General features: G+C 40.9%; 1 protein-coding gene across 2 annotated transcripts in view; it reads right to left on the reverse strand.

Moving 5' to 3' along the window:
- Positions 1 to 13,181: 13,181 nt before the first annotated feature.
- The window catches only part of CLN8 (CLN8 transmembrane ER and ERGIC protein), an 86,961-nt gene continuing 79,621 nt past the window's right edge, over positions 13,182 to 20,521 (reverse strand). For both annotated transcript variants that reach the window (XM_069235820.1, XM_069235821.1), the window contains one exon: positions 13,182 to 19,513. In XM_069235820.1, coding sequence (XP_069091921.1) covers positions 19,190 to 19,513 — 324 coding nt within the window. In that variant the 3' untranslated portion in view covers positions 13,182 to 19,189. The remainder of the gene's footprint in view (positions 19,514 to 20,521) is intronic.

The following is a 20,521-nucleotide window of genomic DNA, read 5'->3' on the forward strand; positions in this document are numbered from 1 at the left end:
GCAGCATAAGAAAAGAAACATGAAGGGCAGTCTACATTAGGGGCCAGATGTAGCAAGGCTTTTGCGCCTCGCAAACAGTGAAAATCGCTGTTTGCGAGGCGCAAAAGCCACATCGCAATGCCTATTCCCATTTCGCGAGTCAGTAACCTGGTTACCGACTCGCAAAATAGGCCTGCGAGTCGCAAACAGGAAGGGGTGTTCCTATTTGCGAGTCGCATCGCGATATAGGATTGCTTTGTGACCGCGAACGCGGTGGCAAAGCAATTCGCAGTTACCACCAGTGTCACACTGGTGGTAACCCATTCGCAAAAGGGAAGGGATCCCATGTGAATGGCCTTGAAAACATTTTTTCAGAGCAGGCAGTGGTCCTATGGACCACTGCCTGCTCTGAAAAAATGAAACTGAAACGTTTCATTTTTCATTTTGTAATGCATCTTGTTTTCCTTTAAGGAAAACAGGCTGCATTACAAAACAAAAAACTGCTTTATTTAAAAAGCAGTCACAGACATGGTGGTCTGCTGTCTTCCAGTTTCCTAAAATTAATGAGGTGGGCCTTTGCGACCCCCTTGTGACTCGCAGATGGTGTCAGAGACACCATCCTGCATCTGGCATTGCGAGTCGCCAATTGCGAGTCGCTCAGACTCGCAATTTGTGAGTCGCAATGCCAGAATTTCGTACATCTGGCACTAGGGGCCTGATTACAACTTTGGAGGAAGGTGTTAATCCGTCCCAAAAGTGACACATATACCACCAGCCGTATTACGAGTCCATTATATCCTATGGAACTCGTAATACCGCTGGTGGTATATCCGTCACATTTGGGACGGATTAACACCTCCTCCAAAGTTGTAATCAGGCCCTAGGTCTCTTAACTGATGCCTTCATTATGATGAAGGGAGAATTTGAGGAACAGCAGTTTCTAGACGAGATTGAACCTGTAGCTGCAAGGAAGCTCTTTTAACAATTTCGATATGGACGCTTCTGCTCCTGTGAAGAGCTTAAAGAAATGGTGGAGCACATATTATTTTGTTGTCCAGCCTACCCGAGTATAGGAAAAAATTAATTATACCAGTGTGCCGGAACTTAGGTGTCAGGGCACACAAAGAGGGATTAAGATTTTTGAAATCACACACCAGGCAAAGCATAGTTTTTGCAGTCTCACTGTATTTACTGTCAATGTGGAGAATAAGGCAGAAGCTGAATACCCAGCAAGTAGTATCCAATAATGTTGAGATACCGCTTTTGCACTAAATGTCTTATCCTGCCATAGACCACAGTACCTCAGTTGAGTGAGGATATAATTTAAACTTATAGATGTCTTATTAGGAGACTTGTGTAAATGTTACAGTTGCCAAGAATGAAACTTTCAATTTATGTATTTTATGGCACTAGATTTAAATATTTATTCCATTCTTGTTTTATTTACAGTACAGACTCAATTAATTCATCGCTGTATTTTACCATGTACTTTTATGGCGATTTGCCGAAATAGAGAGTTTTGAGTGGGATACGATTTCCTGAGAGTCCTAAATGGTGAAGAATGGAAAACTGTGATTCATAACCCACAGTTTGGGTTGAATGAACATTAAGTCAAGGTTTTCAAAGTCTGTAACACTCCTGCAGTGTTTCAATATTTCTCCAAGGAGGTTTTGGGAGGTACTTAGATGTAGTTTCGTATAATTTATTTGGATGATAGTTTGAATTATTCATACTCTGGAAACACACACATAACAGATCAAGGTAGTCTTAAAATGGCTAGGAGATCATCAACTTTAGTGAAGATGGATAAGTGTCTCTTTCATATTACTACTCAACTGCTTTCAAGACAAGGAGATACAAAGTTTTTGTAGGTTCTATAGAAGTTTCATTCATCAGTTTTCTGACTCAGCAAGACCCATAATCAGGTGACTACATAAAGGCTAATGAGCATGACAAAACATTTAATTTTTAAAAAATAAAGTGTTTCGAGTCCTCTTATTTTGCAACATCCCAATGCAAAGCATCCACGTATTGTTGAAAAGGACAAAGAGGTTTTTATCTCAAAGAAATCCAGACACTGAGCAGGTTAATCTAATAGCTTATTTTTTGGAGGCATTATATGTTGGGATAGGAATACACCCATCACAGAAATCTGAACTTTTTAAAATCAGCTGGTACATTAAATTCAAGATAACTTAGACGGGATTTGTTTCTTTCTCCTTTCTGAATACAAGAATGCAAAGACCAGGTCCTAATAATGGTAAATCAGACACCTTGTCTTGACAGACGCAATCTGAAAATGAGAACAAACTGATAAATGATCCACCAATAATTTTGCCATCCAAAATTCATAACAGTCATTCTGTGGATCCTGAGTGGATGGAGTGCATGAAGTTGTGGTGTTCTGAGTGGTGAGCAGGTTCCATCAGGTGAATATGTTGTTGCTGCGGGCGCCTGTGGGGTCTAGAAGGCAAAGGGTGTCGGTGGTGGTGGGTTGGGGCTCAATGTTTCTGTATATGGTGGATATCTTGGCAAAGTAGTTGGCAAGGGAGTCACGTAGGTCTTGGGAGGGGAAGGTGCTGTTTTCAATTGCTAATGGGTAGGAAAACTCCTTGACAGTGCTGAAGAGTTTTTTGCTGTGGTTGGAGCTGGCTTGGATGTGAATGGCTAAGACATGCCTTCTGGTGTGCCAACGGCCATGAGCATCACTATCAGCATGCCTCCAAGCTGTACATAGTAAATTGGTCATCTAACCTCAGTTGAGCTGCTTCATTTGAATATTTACAATATTTGTCTAGATCCTCTTTCATTGCGGTTGCATTGACATTGTTTTTTTTCTCTGCCTTGAATGGTTGCCTTCTAGTGTGAATTTCTTTCCCTTTGTTCCAGGTATTCTTTTTTTTCATTGATTTCTTGATCATTTGAGCTGTGGTGCCCTTTGAATTGACTTGTTGAATTTCTTTAGGTCCATTTTGGCCATCACCTATGTTCAATGTATTGTTTAGCAGAACACTTTTGGTAAGCCTTCTTGATGGATGTGATCCTGGTTTCCATGCTTTTACCTTGTACTCACTCTTGTGTTGACCCTTATTTCTTTCATTGTGTTTTTGGTAGGTTGCTTTCTCCTAAATGTCTTTTTGACAATGTCCTGTTGATGGCCATGGTCAATATAACCTTAAGGGCTGAAACATCAACCTATTTATAATATGGACTGCAATAAGTGTTGGAATAAATTGTTCTAATTGAGTAAGTTCAATTTACTAACTGATATTTGCATTCATTGTTTTTCAACTGCAGTCTATTACTTGAATTTCATGTTATGCTTGATTGCACCTGAACCCCTTAATTTGTTTTTTCATTCAATAGTTACATTTTGACTTGGTTTTCATCACTGTATTTGATTTTTGAAACTGACTGCTGAGCGCATTTAGTTAATTCACAAGGGAATTTATCACATTTTGGCTTACCTTCTTTGTTTCCCTTAATTTTCCTGTGTGAATCCATTATTTGAGATACTGATATTACCCTGGTTCTTCAGTTGTTGTGTTGACCTAGTTTATTGTTATAGTAAATTAACATGGTCATTCTTGACTACAGTGCAAACAGAAAAACAGTTTACATATAAAGAATATTATATTATAGAACAGGAAAATGTAAACCAAAAGGAGGGACTGCTGCATCAAAGGAGGGCCATGGACTTGCAATCAGTTCAACTAAGACAGCAGGCTAAGAGTTGGCTTCATGATTCTAAAACTGCTGGAATATCTAAAACCCTATCAATAGCTGAAAGATATGTTTGGGGGGCAAGCGTATTAGTTGATGTGAAGCAATGTATTCAGAAAAGATTCATTTGTGGTCCGATAAAGATTTGATAGATTATATATATATATATATATAAAACCTATGGACATTTTGAGACTACTTGTTACATCTAAACTTTGGGTGGAACATGTAACCCAGGTATAGCAGAACCTGCAAGCAGGTAGTTACACAACTGAAGGTAATTACAGTTTCAGAAAAGAAAGCAAGAGTATGACCAGACTTAGGATACAGAGAAGTGTGGAAGAGTACCTCACTCCTGCTGGATCTGCAGTCCTGGTTAGGGCATTCTCACACCTTTGGGGAGAGAAGAACACCTTTCCATAAGATATATTACCAGGACTTTCAGCTTACTCATTGCAACTTCAAACGTCTAATGTTGGTTGGACTGGAGGTGAAGAAGATAATCTATAGAAATGGTCTCTGTTCATTGTTAAGGCTAGATTATAAGTCGAAGTTCATGTCTTCAGCACGAAAAACAATCGAAGGAGAAGCATAGGATGATGGCTAATAGAGTCCGCAGTAGGGCCCTCCATCTGCTAAAAATGTTATATCCTAAAGAATATAATATCTCCATTCTCTTTTTTCCCCATTGGGCATTAAAGATCAATAATTGAAACAGATATGTTTCGGATGGCATTTTTTTTTTTTAAGCCATTTATGCAGCTGCTAGGACAGGTTAGTCCAACATAACCACTATTCTGCCGGAAAATAAAAAAAAAGTAAACTGTGAAACAATCGCTCTTTTTCAGTGATCGCCCCCATTTCTTGCAGACTGGTTTTGAACTGTGTATGCTACGGAACTGCTTTCCAGTCCAGTGTATCTGCTCTGATCCCTAAAACGTGGTAAAATTGGTAAATCCCCAACTGGCATATTTAACATTCCAATAAGGCCATGGTGTAGGATGCAGGAAAATATACCAATAACTTGGAAAGCTAAATGTCACATGTGGACTGCAGTACACCATGTGCCATCCACTAGGAGGAGAATAAAAAAAATAAAAAAAACATTTTCAGGTTTACATCAATGGCCTGACTAGTCATTGGTTTTCCCTCCAGGAACCAGTACTTTGATATGAAATAATTAAGAAATAAACAACTATGATTATATCGTACGCAGATTCTTAACATGTTTTGATCTTCAATTGTTTCATTGAAATATGATTTGAATTTGATAACCAAGCTAATGCAAATACATTCATGTTATTTAACAATATTTGCTGAAGCATATCATTATTAGCCGTTATGAACAAACTGAGCTTCTAGAAAGTTAGAGGCATATTTACAATCTTTTGATGCAGGGCGGCGCAGCAAGCCTTCTTTTTGTGCAGCCCTGCGTCAAAAGAAAAGGGCAGGAATGCACTGTGTCTACAAGATACATCACATTCCTGTCCTTGTCCCCTGTGCTGGCGCACATGTGGCTGCTATGTGCCAACGCAGACACCCTTGTGCCATGGTACAAGGGTGTCTGCGCTGCAGGGATGATTGTTTTTGTGCAGGAAAGGGCATCTTCCTGCACAAAAACAATCACAAGAGGTGTTTTCCTCTTTCTATGTGCGCTGCAGAAGGCAGCACAAAAAAAGGAAAAAGGGAAGAGAAATAAAGGTATTTCTCCTTGTTGCACCTCCCTTATGCCTCCCATAGGGAGGCATAGACTTTTAAAGCATTCCCAGTTTTACAAATCCTTATAAATCTGGGAATGCGTCAAAATCTATGGGCGCTGTGTGGGAAAACCCACAATACCCATGCAATGCCTCTGACACAGAGGAAGGCAACACAGCGACTTGAGCTGCGCTGCCTTAGTCCATATCTGCAAGGCCATGTAAAGCCACACAAAGTGACTTTGTGTGGCCTTGTAGATATGGCCCTGCAGCCTGCGTCATCGGTGCATAAAAAAAAAAAGACGCACCAGCGGCACAAGCCGCTTTTAAATATGGTCCAAGTGATTGTATGTTAAGTGTTGTTTTCTCTCAAGAAACATTGTGTAATATTTTGGAAAGGCTTAAAGTCGATTGCACTAATTCTTATTGATTGTTTATTCTAAAAGTCATTAGCAGGCCTCTGAATGTTACAAAAGTGAGCATAAAGGGATAGAAGATAGGGAGGAGAAATTTTGTCCAAGTTATCAAGCCAGGCCGGGCACTACTTCAGCACTCACTTCAATGGAGGGTTGCTGTGGGGTGGCGAGTTGCCTTCGTTGGCTGTCCGAGTGGCTGTATTTGTTCCTCAATACACAACAGCTGCTCTGTGAGATATATCAGGATTGCTATTCATTCTGAACAGTCCTGTTGTTCTGAACCAGGTATGAGAGGGTATACCACGTTTGAAGCTCAAGATGGGCTTGGTATTTGAGAATCTGCTACAGCTAGCATATTGACCAGAAGTAGCAAAAAAAAAGAGTGTTCATTCTAGAAGAACAATAACTTTGTTAGAATAGGTCTTGCTTTTCAGTGCTGATTCATTTTCTAGATTTACGGTTTATATATTTGTTTAATTATAATTCAAATCATAAACATTAGATTGGGTTATTAACCCCTTGGGTGCTGAGGATGTAACGGTTACATCCTCGACTGCACTGCTGGGGTGCTGAGGACATAACTGTTATGTCCTGGAACCAGCCAACGGGGGAGCGCTCGTGCTCTCCCTGTGGGCCTCCCACCCCTCTCCCCTGACCCCCCACCAGCGATGTCTAATGATGTCAGAATGCGATCGCGTGCTGACCTCATCAGAGGTCGCCCCCATCGTAACCGAGGAGAAATAGATTAGTTCTCCTCGGTACGGGGAAGGTGGAGGACAGAGAGGCATCTTTGAGTATTGCTGCAACATGATCGCATAGCGATCGTGCTGGAGAAATGCCCACTAGACACCAGGGAGTTTATTTTTCTTAATGAAATTGGCATGAGGGGAGCGTCCCCTTGGGCAAGGGTCGCTCCCCAAGGGGGCCATTTTTGCCCCCCATGGGGGCAGATCGGCCTATTATTATTAACACCAGGGACACCAGGGACTTTTTTTTCTCTATAACTTCGTAACGGGAGCGACCCCTTAGGCAAGGGTCGCTACCCTGGGGGGGGGGAATTGATTTTAGGCCATTTCTGCCCCCCTTGGGGTCAGATCAGCCTATTTCTATTATGCCCATCTGCTCCCCTTGGGGACAGAAAGCACTTAGGCACGAGGGATTGGTGTGTGTGTGTTTTGTTTGGGGGCACCCCCTTGGGCAAGGGTCGCTCCCCGTGGGAGTACATTACTGTTGGCCATTTCTGCCCCCTTTGGGGGCAGACTGGCTTATTTTCGTAAGGCCCAAGAAAGCCCACTGGACACCAGGAAAGAATTATTATTATTTTTTTTAAAAGAGGGATGGAGTATGGCCATACCCCCACCCTAAATACATGGAGAAAAGTTGTTCTGCCCACTGGTGGGCAGATGGGGCAATTACCCCCGATCCACTCCCGTGGGGGGGGGGGGGGGGGGAAGCAGAAAGCCTACTAGATGCCAGGGAATTAAAAACAAATAGTGGAGTGGTGGCTACCAACCAGTATGGACATGGTTATGCCCCCACCCCAACTGAAAGGGGCAACGGTCTTTCAGCTGAATATACGACGAAACAACGACTGCAAAAAAAACTACTGCCTTAACAACGAGGTCTGAACACCGACCTCGTTGCTACTACTAATGATTTTACCACTAATGCCTTAACAACGATATTTCGTTGCAAAGGCATTCCTGATAAAATCATTAGCAATAGGCACCATTCACCCTACATCCCTCACCCCACCCCCCCAACCCCACCCCAAAACCTAAAACCCGCTGACCCCCCACCCACTCCCCAAAACCAAAAACGCCCCACCCCCCCAACCCCACCCCAAAACCTAAAACCCCTTGACCCCCACCCACTCCCCAAAATCAAAAACGCCCCACCCCCCCAACCCCACCCCAAAACCTAAAACCCCCTGATCCCCCACCCACTCCCCAAAACCAAAAATGCCCCACCCCCCCAACCCCACCCCAAAACCTAAAACCCCCTGACCCCCCACCCATTCCCCAAAACCAAAAACACCCCACCCCCCAACCCCACCCTAAAACCTAAAACCCCCTGACCCCCCACCCACTCCCCAAAACCAAAAACGCCCCACCCCCCAACCCCACCCCAAAACCTAAAACCCCCTGAACCCCCACCCACTCCCCAAAACCAAAAACGCCCCACCCCACCAACCCCACCCCAAAACCTAAAACCCCCTGACCCCCCACCCACTCCCCAAAACCAAAAACGCCCACCCCCCCAACCCCACCCCAAAACCTAAAACCCCCTGACCCCCCACCCCCTCCCCAAAACCTAAACCCACCACTTACCTTCGCCAAGTCCCTTCTTTGTACCTTAACCACGCATATTCGTTGTTCAGAACATACGTAGTTAAGGCACAAAAAACCGAAGTCGTGGTTAAAAAAAACGTTGTTGCGCTTTCGTTAACCACGACCTTCGTAAAAAAAAAGTCGTAAAAAAGGATGTTTCCCCTTTCAGCTCCCCCCGCACACTAAAATATCTTCTCCCAACGGCAAGCAAGAGAACATTTGATTATTTTGGTTTTTAATTTAAATTTGAGCCATGAGAGCTTGGCTAAACCTCAAAATCGTCCCACTTGGAATGGTGAGGGCTGCACTTTTGGACTTTGGAATGCTGTCAACTAGGGACGCTGCCATCTAGAAAAATCTACGAGACCTAGACACATCTGAAAACTAAACATCTGGGTGAGTACAGGGTGATGTGCTTCACATGCACCCCACACCATTTTCTTACTCACAATGCCCTGCAAACCTCAAACTTTGGTTGAAATCACACATTTTCCTCACAGTTTTGTGATGGAACGTTCCGGAGACTGCAGGAATCCACAAAATTCCTGCATCACAGCATTGTTGCTTCTATACCAATAAAATTTCTGCCACACTTGTGAGCCTAAAACATTTTTTTTTGTCAAACCGCCCTTTTGGACCCCTTTGGTTCCCCCTCAAATTAGACATGTTTTTGGCCCTTCCCTGTCACAGGCACTAGGCCGAGCTACACAAGTGAGGTATCATTTTTATCAGGAGATTGAGGGGAACGTTGGGTGGTATGAAATTTGTGCAAGTGCAGAGATCCCACACAGAAATGTTGGGAAAATGTGATTTTTGTTTAACTAAATTTGAGGTTTGCTGAGGATTCTGGGTAAGAAAACACTGGGGGATCCACGCAAGTGACACCTACCTGGATTCCATTGGTGTCTAGTTTTCAGAAATGTCTGGGTTTGGGGGGTTTCGCTAGATGGTTGCTGAGCCAAGGACCAAAAATGCAGGTGTCCCCCCTGCTAAAACAGGTAGTTTTGTAATTGATAATTTTGATGTGTCCACATAGTGTTTTGGGGCATTCTCTGTCACGGGCACTAGGCCTATCCACACAAGTGCGGTACCATTTTTATCGGGAGACTTGGGGGAATGCTGGGTTGAGGGATATTTGTGGCTTCTCTCAGAATCCAGAACTTTCCATCACTGAAATGTGAGGAAAAGGTGTTGTTTTGCCAAATTTTGAGGTTTGCAAAGGATTCTTGGTACAGCCCCACAAGTCACCCCATCCTGGATCCCCCTAAGTTTCTAGTTTTCAAAAATTCACAGGTTTGCTAGGTTTCCCTAGGTGCCAGATGATCTAGAGGCCAAAATCCACAGCTAGGTACTTTCCAAAAAAACACATCAGATTTCATTGTACAAATGTGAAGTGTCCATATTGCGTTTCCTGACGCGGGCACTAGTCCTACCCACACAAGTGAGGTACGATTTATATCGGGACACCTGGGGGAACACAGAATAGAAGAACAAGTGTTATTGTCCCTTGTCTTTCCCAAATTTCCTTCCAAATGTAAGACAGTGTGTAAAAAATTCTATTTGAGAAATGCCCTGTAATTGACATGCTAGTATGGGGACCCTGGAATTCAGAGATGTGCAAATAACCACTGCTTCTCAACACCTTATCTTGTGCCCATTTTGGAAATACAAAGGTTTCCTTGATACCTATCTTTATATTTCACCAAATAATTTGTTGTATACCAGCTATACAATGAAAACCCATTGCAAGGAGCAGCTCATTTATTGGCACTGGATACCTAGTGTTCTTGATGAACCTACAAGCCCTATAAATCCCCCTGCAACCAGAAGAGTCCAGCAGATGTAATGGTATATTGCTTTCAAAAATCGTCCATAGCTGGAAAACGTTATAGTAGAAAACGTGGACATAAATGGCCCTTTTTTCACCTCAATTTCAGTATTTTTTTTATTCAAGCTGTTACTTTCCATAGGGAAACCTTGAAGGATCTACACAAATGACCCCTTTCTGAATTCAGAATTTTGTCTACTTTTCAGAAATGTTTAGCTGTCCGTGATCCAGCTTTGGTTTCACACTCATTTCTGTCACTAACTGGAAGGAGGCTGAAAGACCAAAAATAGTACAAATGGGGTATGTCCCAGTAAAATGCCAACATTGTATTGTAAAATGTGGTTTTGTCATTCAAGTCTGCCTGTTCCTGGAAACTGGGAAGATGGTGATTTTAGCAAACCCTCTGTTGATGCCATTTTCAAGGAAAAAACATATGCTTTCTTCTGCAGCACTTTTTTCCCATTTATTTGAAAAAAACTAAAGTTTAGCTGTATTTTGACTAATTTCTTGGTCTCCTCCAGGGGAACACAGCCTGGCAGTGAATGGGTGAAAAATAAACATTTTAAAATGCATATTTTGTTCCCTAGAGCTCTTTCAGTGTGTAATTCATTTATGAGAAAGGATCTGGGTTTCTATTAAAATGTACTTTTATTGTCACATGGGGCTCAATGCTCCCAGAAACACATATTATGCCCAGTGGGTTGTGTAGTGGGTGCTGACATACTGATCTTAAGGTTTAGGATGGCACATTGACTGAGTCCTTAGTGCCAGGGAGCTAGAGTATTGAGTCATGTTGTTCTAGAAGGCAATAGAAAACATATCAGACTGCTAAAGCTTTTACACCTGCAGGCAAACCTGTCAAAATAACTCTTTTGACTGGAAGGAACCCTACTTTGAAAGAGTAGGTATGTTACCTCTAAATAGTCCTTCTAGCCCACCTCAGGGTGCAGAGTATTTAAAATCAGTGTATGCAAGATTTAAATGATGACATGTTTCTACAATGACTAACCCCCAAAGCTATTTTCACTGTGAAGGGCTGTAGATGATCCTATGATAAACTCTGAAGTGCAATTATAAACCTATTTTTGATAACTTTGGTTTAAGAAAAGCTACAGAGATGATTAAACCACTTTTTCTAATATCTTTTAAATGGCTGCGTTGCAGTTTGATGAACTGACCTTTAAAACGCAAAACCTTGCCTGCTTGAAGGACAACTAGGCTAATTAACATTAGCCTGCCAGCGCCCCCCCATCACCTTTGGTGCTTTCCCCTTAATGAGGTGTGAAAATTATTCCCTGACCCAAAACCTGGAGGGCTGGACCTGCTGTTCATAACACTGATGGAAAACGGAAGTGCTAGACCTGCCCCCTTTTGTACCCTGGACTGAGAAGTAGTCTGCAAGGATCGTATGGCTGACTTCCTCTGTTGCTATAAGGACATACTAAGCTGTATGAGTCCTTTTTTTTTGGAGTGATCAGCTCACCAGTTGTTACAGTACTGGACCCTGCTGACGGTCTTCACTTGGAGTGAGTCCTGGCCCCAGAATACTGTCCCAGAGTTCCTGGGAGCCTTGTATGTGACCAAGAGGAGCTGTTCCTAAAAGTGTGAAAAGTTAGGACTTCTAAGACCTCCATAGCTTCACAATAAATTCAGGGTTAGTGAAAGTTCAATAATATCCCAAAGGTTTGCTGTGAAGAAGGAAACCAATCAAAGAGGACTCCAATTTCCAAAGAGTATTTTGTTTATTACTTCACAGAGGTTGTTGCCACTTTCTTTTTCTGGATTAGGAGAAAGGTCTCTCCACCGCTCTCACACTTTAAATCGCCAACGAGTTTTGGGGAATCATGGGAAAAGCATCCCATTTTAAAAGAGCTTTGTCAGGTATAGCTTCAGCCTTGTCCCAATGGAGAAATTTGAGCTAAAAAAAAAAAAAAAAAAAAAAAAAAAAAAAAGACTCTCAGAACTGGGCAACAAAGTGAAAACTTTCTTATCAACAAGAAGACTTTCTCAGCCATGAAATTAGAATTTTCCCACTCAGAGGTTTTCTGCCAAAAAAATCAACTACTTCAGCAAGACTTCATGCAATGGATAGGCAACCTCGAGAGGACTTCCGTCGCGAACGCCTCTAACCTTTCGCTGCTTGAGGATTTCTATTTCAATCAAAAAGACTAAGTCAGAAGGTAAATACTTTAACCAGGTCGACCCGCTTGGTCTATCCAACCTTTAACTCCCTTGCGATTGGCCTGAAATTATCCCCATCAACCACAAACAGTAATTTAAGATTGCCACTTTAATTTTTCTTATCACGTTTTGCCCTAAAGCATAAAAATAGTATATCTCGATTTTTATCATTTTGTGAAATGTTTCTAATTAAAATGTTCTGTCTTTAGAAACTGGTTGCATGATATTTATATTGTTGTGCTTTTACTTTGTAATTGTTTTAATACTGCTAAATACTTTACACTTTTCCTTTTCTTATGTCTGTCTGCTCTATGCTAGAGATGCCAGGAATTGAGCCCAGATTTCTACGTTGAACGTGAGTTTTGGTCCTGACAAGAATTTGGACTTATTACTTGGTCAAGACTCACATTATCCCCAAATAGCACATTTTCTTACAAAAAGGAAAAATAAAATTTAATTATAAAACCCAACTGAAAAGACAGGACCATACATCCCTTATATAATCTGATGCATTTTGTTTGTGTTAACTGCAGTCCTCTCCTGATTGAAGGAAGCACTAGGTCATGGGTACTCTCAAACATTTCTTCACACTCCAAAATACACAGTCTGGATATGACTGGGAGCAGCACTGATGTGTGCCAGTAAGGGGGGCGAGAGGCATGATGGGTAGCATGGGGGATGAATTTTGCAAGAAGGGAAGACACTATGCAGGGGATTCAGAGACTACAAAAGCTATGGTAGGGCTGCTTATATTTCTCAAAAGCTTTTCCAAATGACTACAAAAAAGCTGCACTGTGAAACAAAAACATGTGGATATGGTTGAAATTTAACTATAGTGTAGGTGTGCATCCCACCCTCAAGAAAATGTTCAATTAATTCAAAGAAAATGGTTCATTTTGAAATACAAATCACACATCTAAGGATGACAAGCTCTATTAATGGTTGCTCCCCCCTTCAAAATAAAAAAAAAAACATTTTAGGATTTGAAAGTACAGTCAATCCAACGCTTTTTCCTTAAAGTATTTTATTATCATAATACAATAGGATTTAGATTAGGTATTCCATGGATTCTGATTATTAGATACTGTGTGACAAAGTTGGCAAAATGCACATTAATATTCATAAACAAAAATGAAAAGCAGCTGAGGCATAACAGGTTTCTCATTACACAAGAATAGATTATAAGAGAGAGACAGAAAACGTGCTAAGTGTTCCTCTGGATGCAAGAATTGCACTGCAACCCTCAAAAACTTGGAAGCTGCACGTGGAGTGGTATTCTGCTCTTAATATGATTGTGTGAATGAGGTATATATAATATAAAAGCACACAGGAGGAAAGAACATCTGTTGTATTCAATGAACACTTGCATACATTGAACCAAACATACATATTTTCAGTGTGAATACCAAGAGCAGAAGAATTTGTCTGAGACCACAATTGTGTGAGAATTCTATTGGTTAACTACCCAAGAAAAAGGCTTCAAAATCAGAGTAGTGTTACAGGTCAATAAGTTTTGTCTCAGCTTGTGTCATTTTCAAAGCAATAATAAATTTATAATTCCTTGCACTAACCAAACATCATTTTCAATGAGTAAGAAGAGTGGGATGAGAACTCTCAACAGAGACAAATATCCTTTGATAGCTGCAGAATTGTCCTTCAGATATGGCCACAGGTTTAGGCTCAACAATATTTCTTGTGCTTTTTCGACCCTCTGAGTTAAAGCCTGCAGTTTGGGAAAGTGTCTCAAATCACCATCTTCTAGTTGTCCTCTAAGGAATATGAGTTTCCATTTAAAATAATCTAATCACGAAGCTTCTTGGTGCCCAACTGAGATTGTTAAAATCTTAGAACGTCACAATGAAAATGAAGCAGGGTTAGCCCTATCACATCAGTGCAGAGCAGAACTGTCCTTGAATGATTTAGAACTGCTCATGATTTAGAACGGCTCAGTGTCAGGAAGCAAAGAAATAAACCTAACTATTACTTTACCATTGCTTATTCTCCTCACATTTGTATGCTGCAATAGGTCTGCATATTCTGTTTCTGTCTCCTGCAGTAGTATGTAGAGTCTATGGTTAAGTGCTTTTGCACAAAATAAAACAAAAAAGTCTCACTACAATATCATTTTGTTTCCCTTGTTTTCTTTTTGCTCAGAGCTGCTTAATGGATGGCACACTGCTAATCTATGAAAGTAGAGTATGAAAGCTAGCTTCTTAGCAAAGATACAAAGCCCCCCTCGCGGCTATCAAATGTAAATGACACTTAAAAGATTGTTAAATGTCAGGTGATGCAACTGGAAGAAAATGCACATGCTGTTCAATATAGCTTTTTTGTGTGACAGTGAAGTGGCAGAAGACAGAAGAGCATTGTTACAAATACCTCAACTAAACCAGTAATCAAGCCATATCATCTTCATTTTTTGACTCATCAACAGCAATGTAGAAGCAAGGGGTTATTTTAACTGTGTGGATGACCTACAATTGAACACTGACACTTACTGCCTCAATTCTATGTGTGCATGTGGAATCAGACAACTATAACGCACATAGGGCCAGATGTAGCAAAAAAGCAATTTGCGACTTGCAAATTGCGAGTCCCTGCGACTCGCAATTTGCAAGTCGCAAATTGCTATGCAGTACGGTGTCTCAGACACCGACTGCAACTCGCAATGGGGTCGCAAGGACCCACCTCATGAATATTCATGAGGTGGGTCGCAAATTGCGGCCCCATTGCGAGTATAGGCACTCGCTAACATGGAGGCCTGCTGACGTCAGCAGGCCTCCATGTTAGCGACCTGCTGTTCAATAAAGCAGGTTTTTTTTTTTTGAAATGTAGCCCGTTATCCCTAAGGGAAAACGAGCTGCATTTCAAAAAAATCCGAAACCTTTTGTTTCGTTTTTTTCAGGGCAGGGAGTGGTCCCTTGGACCACTCCCTGCCCTGAAAAAATGTTTTGGGGTCCAGTCTCAAACTGGAAGGGGTCCCATGGGGGCCCCTTCCAATTTGCGAGTGGGTTACCATCCACTTGAAGTGGATGGTAACTGCGACTCCATTTGCGACCGCGGTCGCAAATGGAGTTGCATACCACTGCGACTCGCAAATAGGAAGGGAACACCCCTTCCTATTTGCGATTCGGAAATGCATTTTGCGAGTCGGTAACGACTCGCAAAATGCATTTCTGCATAGGAAACACGCATTTGCTAGTCGCAAACGGCAGATTTTGCCGTTTGCGACTCGCAAAGTGTTTCCTACATCTGGCCCATACTTCCTTCTTATTGGTAGATTATTAGAACAGTTGACAAATATTTTTTCTGCTGCCAAAAGGAAATGTTTGCTAATTAGGTCTGCATCTGTAAATGGATCCTTATGTTTAACTAGCAAGTAGCAAATTTTGAAAGATGTCTCAGTTACAACCTCAAATTCATTATTCTGACAAAAAGAGCGTGCACTGTGATAGAAAAGATTGCATCCATGATAGTACCTTTGCAGAACGCAGTTCTGATTTCACTGGGAAGTTATATGTGAATCATGAATAACAGGTTTTATACAGCCACTCAAGGTAATATATTTTTAGAACATTCACATTCCCTTTGCATATCAGATAAGTAGTAGTCTCTTTTGACCACTCCACAAAAATATATTATTCCCTGGAACACCCTGTATTCACCCTGTATGGGCCTTGGTCTTTTGCAAGACTTTATCGCCAAGCAGCATGACGGTACTGTGGGGTTGCTTATGAACAAGGACCGCGAATCAGGATTTTTCTTCACAATAGATGGGACAACCCTTTTCATGAACTATGACATCATCCATCTCATGGCCAATGGCATGACCCAGTCTCACAACAGATGGCACAACCCTGTCTTGGTTATAGAGGTATGCAAGTAACAGATCTGGAAACACCCTTGTGCTGCTATTTGTGGAATACATTTTAAAATAAAAAGTGGCGTTTACAAATATGTATATACTGAGTGTTCAATTGTTATTGTGTGTTTTGAGCCTGCCCTTTGTGCACACATGTAGAAGGTATTCATGCAGGTAAGGTCAGATTAATAGTCAGAATGCCATGCCCAAAACTTTGTGTTCATTGTACAGTCAGGACACTTAATAAAATCTTGATACATGAGTGTTCGCGAAAGGTGACCTTCAAGTTAGTATAGTGCAAAATGCATGCGAGTAACACATGCCTTGCTGTACATGGTTCCTTCCTACTGTAAATTCCTGCATGAAATACACGCTTATTTTGTGCAACAACAAAAAAGTTTATCTTGGTGTTAAAAAAATACTGTTCTCTTGTCCTGACTATTCAATGAACAAAAGTGTTTTCTATATGAATGGCACAGTGGTGTCCTTCATGCAGGTAAGGTCAGATTAATAGTCAGAAGGCCATGGTGGTGTCCTTCAGTTTTTTTTTAGCAGTGGGTGTTTTCTCACTATTTTAAATGTGTGTTGCTCATGCATACATATATCTTTTCATCCAGTTAGTCCAGATGACAACCATGAACTAAGCCCTAATGACGATCTCTCAAAAAGATGCCCCCAACGTTGGCTGTCAAAATGCATTGGCGATTTAAAGCGCGAGAGAAGTGGAGCGAACTTTTTTCTATTCCAAAAAAAAGAATGTGCACCAAGCCCATAGAAGTAATAAACAAAATACTCATTGGAAATTGGACTCTTTTTGATTGGTTCCTCTCCTCAAAGCAAACTGTTGGGATACGATTGAACTTTCACTAATCCTGAATTTATTGCACATGGGTAGCTTTTTGATTTATCTTCCTGGACTACCAAAAAATACAAACTTTATAAATGCTCATTTAATTTCTTCAAGTTTGCACTTTTTGACTGTCCGCAACATTAATTTTGAATGTACAGTTTTAATTTATGTTGTTCTCATCACTATTGTGTAAATATCTTAAGTTTGAGGTTTATTTTGTGTACGCTGTAAGCAAGATTTGAAATATAGGATATGATTTTTAAAAACTGTTTAATTACACACAGGGTTTATCGGCTGTTTTGTGTAGTAGCAAATGAAAAAAGTAATAGCGAATGGGGTTCTGTTCTTTGTGGTATATATTTTAAAGCATATTGTTTTGTATTCTGCTTAAGTGCCTTGTTCCTTGAGTCATTCGTGTTCCATCATAAGGAATAACCCTGTTCTTCAAACTACCCTTAGAGAAAAAATAATTAACTAGCAACTAAAAACGGAACTGTAAAATAGCTGTTAGCATGATAATGCAGCTTAAAAAAAAAATGCAGGACCCCTTATAAGGCATGTCTAGACACCCTTGCCTCTTGGGTGCAGAACCCACTCTACCTCGCTTTGTTTACAAACCCTCCCTTCTCATCTGCCTTTTTCTTCGGAGCCCTCCACCCCCTTCCGAACGGACTTGCATTGAGGAAATACCCACTACAGATCCTTGATGTGGTGGATCTGATGCCAGCTTCCATTCAGTTGTATTTCTGAGAGATCAGAAGCTGGGGACTGTAAGTAGCATGTGTCCTGACCTCAAAGGAACTGAAGACAAGAGCGTGAACTTGTTGTGGATGGAGGCCATGCAAGGTTAATGGAAGACAAATAAATGGAGAAGAAGGCTGGAGGGCAGCACAATGCTGTGGAGATCTTATGCTAAAAGTGCAGTAGCAGCAACTTACTTTCTAAAGGCATTTTGTTCGCACCAGCAATGTGAAGTCACTCAGAGAGAGACATCATAGCAAAGAGTGTTCATTCAATATAAGCTTGTTAGAGAATGCGGCCCCCAAGAAACAGCAGTTCACGTTAATTGCTGCCCGAAGTTATTGAGCGCTGCTGTTTTTAAGGGCTCCATGCGAAGTTCTGGTGGTCTGCAAGCAGTTCGCAGATCCTACTATGACTACCACTGCACTAGATAAAAGAAGGCCAAATACGTAAATCTGACAATTTACGGAAACACACTAGATTTTTGTAGCTCTTATGGCAAGGAGACTATTTCAGATCATGCATCAGTTCTAATACATGTGAAAGCATCTGTAGTAAAAATCATTGCTGGATGAGTTTTGTGGTCTCAACAAACACTCTACTAATACTGCCCCTGGAGGAAATCACAAGCTTTATCTTCTGAATGTGGCACTTTTAATACAATTTCATGCTAATGAAAAGAATCAACAAGGTTTTTAGTGGAACTATGTAAAACATGCATCATTACTCACAATGTGGGCAACTTGACTACAACCTTTTGAGCTTGACAGCTCCCTTCCTTCACATGTCTAAAGAGCTCAAACAGAGTGTCTATTAGAACACAGTTCTAGATGCATTACAGACAGCATGGGATGGGTTCTATTAGGCAAGGACTGTTAACACGCTACATATTGTAAGTAGTTTTATTCTGCACCTGTAATAGTGTGATGTTGCACAAAGGCAAGTGATGCATGGAGGGAAATAAGTTAGGATATTAAAGCCAATGTGCACTCACACATTTTCTCATAGACACAAAATTGGTAAAACTGATACACGAGGCCCTTGGTCACATTTTTCTAGATTAAGTTATAGGTAAGAGGTATGTGAGCAGAACTAGAGCAATTGAAACAACAATTGTATATCTCTAGACAATAAAACACCAGGTTCTCACAAACTAGGTATTTATGTTAAATTTACACTGTTAAGCAAAAGAGTTCTGGAGAGCAATAGAGAATATACACGTTATGGATTCTGATATAACAATGCAGTGACTTTTGCTTTGACAGGCATACACTTGGGCCAGTTCTGTTCCATCGAAATATGTTAGCAGATTTAGAGTGAATCGAAAACTGTGATAGTACATAGCGGCAATAAAAGACTATGTTCCTACAAATTGGGTATGTGTGCTAATGTTGCATTTTAAATGCGTTCTGGTGATCAAGAGAGAGTGCATCCAAGACCTTCCAGGATTTATTTAACTGTGCAGTAGGTCTGTTAGGTTAAGCTTCATTCAGTTCTGTTGCATAACAGCAGTACGCCATTTGACCAAAGCGATCTTCTAATTTTGAGGGAAGGGAAATAAAGGATGTAGAAAATTTTGGAACTATGATGTCTTCTTTTTTATATCTCCATTATCTTCTGCTAAGGAATGCTTGTCATGTTCAGATGACCTTTCAAAGTTCCAGTCAACAGGTGCTAAAAGCTGCAGAGTTTTTTTGTGTGTCCAATATGGATTTAATATGAAAGTAAGAAGGCTCAGACCAAAGAGGAATACCAATAAGTAGGAAATCGGGATGTGATCTAAAAGCTGTTCCCAATTACAAAAGCACACCCACCACAAGTGGTACGTCAGGATCATACGGCAATGAAACATGTGGATCATTATCCACTGGTTTGCTTTCCAGATCAAAGACTGCGACCAGCCAACCTGAAAAAGAGAAATAAATTAAATTAGTGTGACAAAACACCAGTCATCTACTTTTGTTTACACCACAGCCATTAAATCACTACTAATGCAGCACAGATGGTTTTCAGTCAGCACTAGGTAAACTACCGAACTGCAAGCTCAAATACATTTGAAAGTAAGACACTCACTTCTCAAAGCTTTCTTTTTCAAACAATCCCTTTCCCTCTCGGACCTTTACACCCTAATCCTGCTTTACCACAGATGGTGCTCAATTGGTTGCACTGCAACACAACACTTCTAGCCAATACAATAGAGATATTATTTATTTTTTTGCCTGAAGAATAGAGGCTCCCAGTTAAGCAGTTCAAGGAAGCGGGAATTCCACACATCTGTGTAACATTTATGAACAAGTATCTAGTTAAATGGATAAATGTACCTGCTGAAGAGATATGGGTTTACGGTACAGGCTTCAGGTTGACATTTCAGCACATCTTTTCACTACTCCACAAGAAACACCAATAATTGAATATATCGATGATGGTACGCACTTGAAAAGCTGTTCCATCTTTACTAGTTAAAAAATATGAGCTAGTAAAGTGTTTGTTACTTGTGGTTTTAATAGCAGTATACAGAACCTGTGAAAGTATTAACCAATCCGTGTACTAAATTTATTAGTCTAGGTATGATGATGAATGGCTGAGGTAGAATCTTTGATTCTTCAGTCTCAAAATGGTTTTCAGAGATGGTGCTTTATCACCCTTAGCAATCTTAACTGGTTTTAAATAGACTCTAATGGCACTTTCTACAATCGCATCTACAAATTTAGTGAAACTGTATTAGTACTTCAATAAAATACAATTACTTTAACACTACCAACGCTTCGCTCAAGGGTATTAAACCTTTACCGTGACAGTACTAGCAATTCTTTGATTAGGGCTGAAGCACGTAGAATTCAGACCTTGTTATTCCGGGCAGGGTTGGTGGCACTAACAGCCCTCATTAAAAAGTTGTTATACCTTTTATATGATA

This window comes from Pleurodeles waltl, chromosome 5 (genome assembly GCF_031143425.1).
Source record: "Pleurodeles waltl isolate 20211129_DDA chromosome 5, aPleWal1.hap1.20221129, whole genome shotgun sequence".
NCBI lineage: Eukaryota > Metazoa > Chordata > Amphibia > Caudata > Salamandridae > Pleurodeles > Pleurodeles waltl.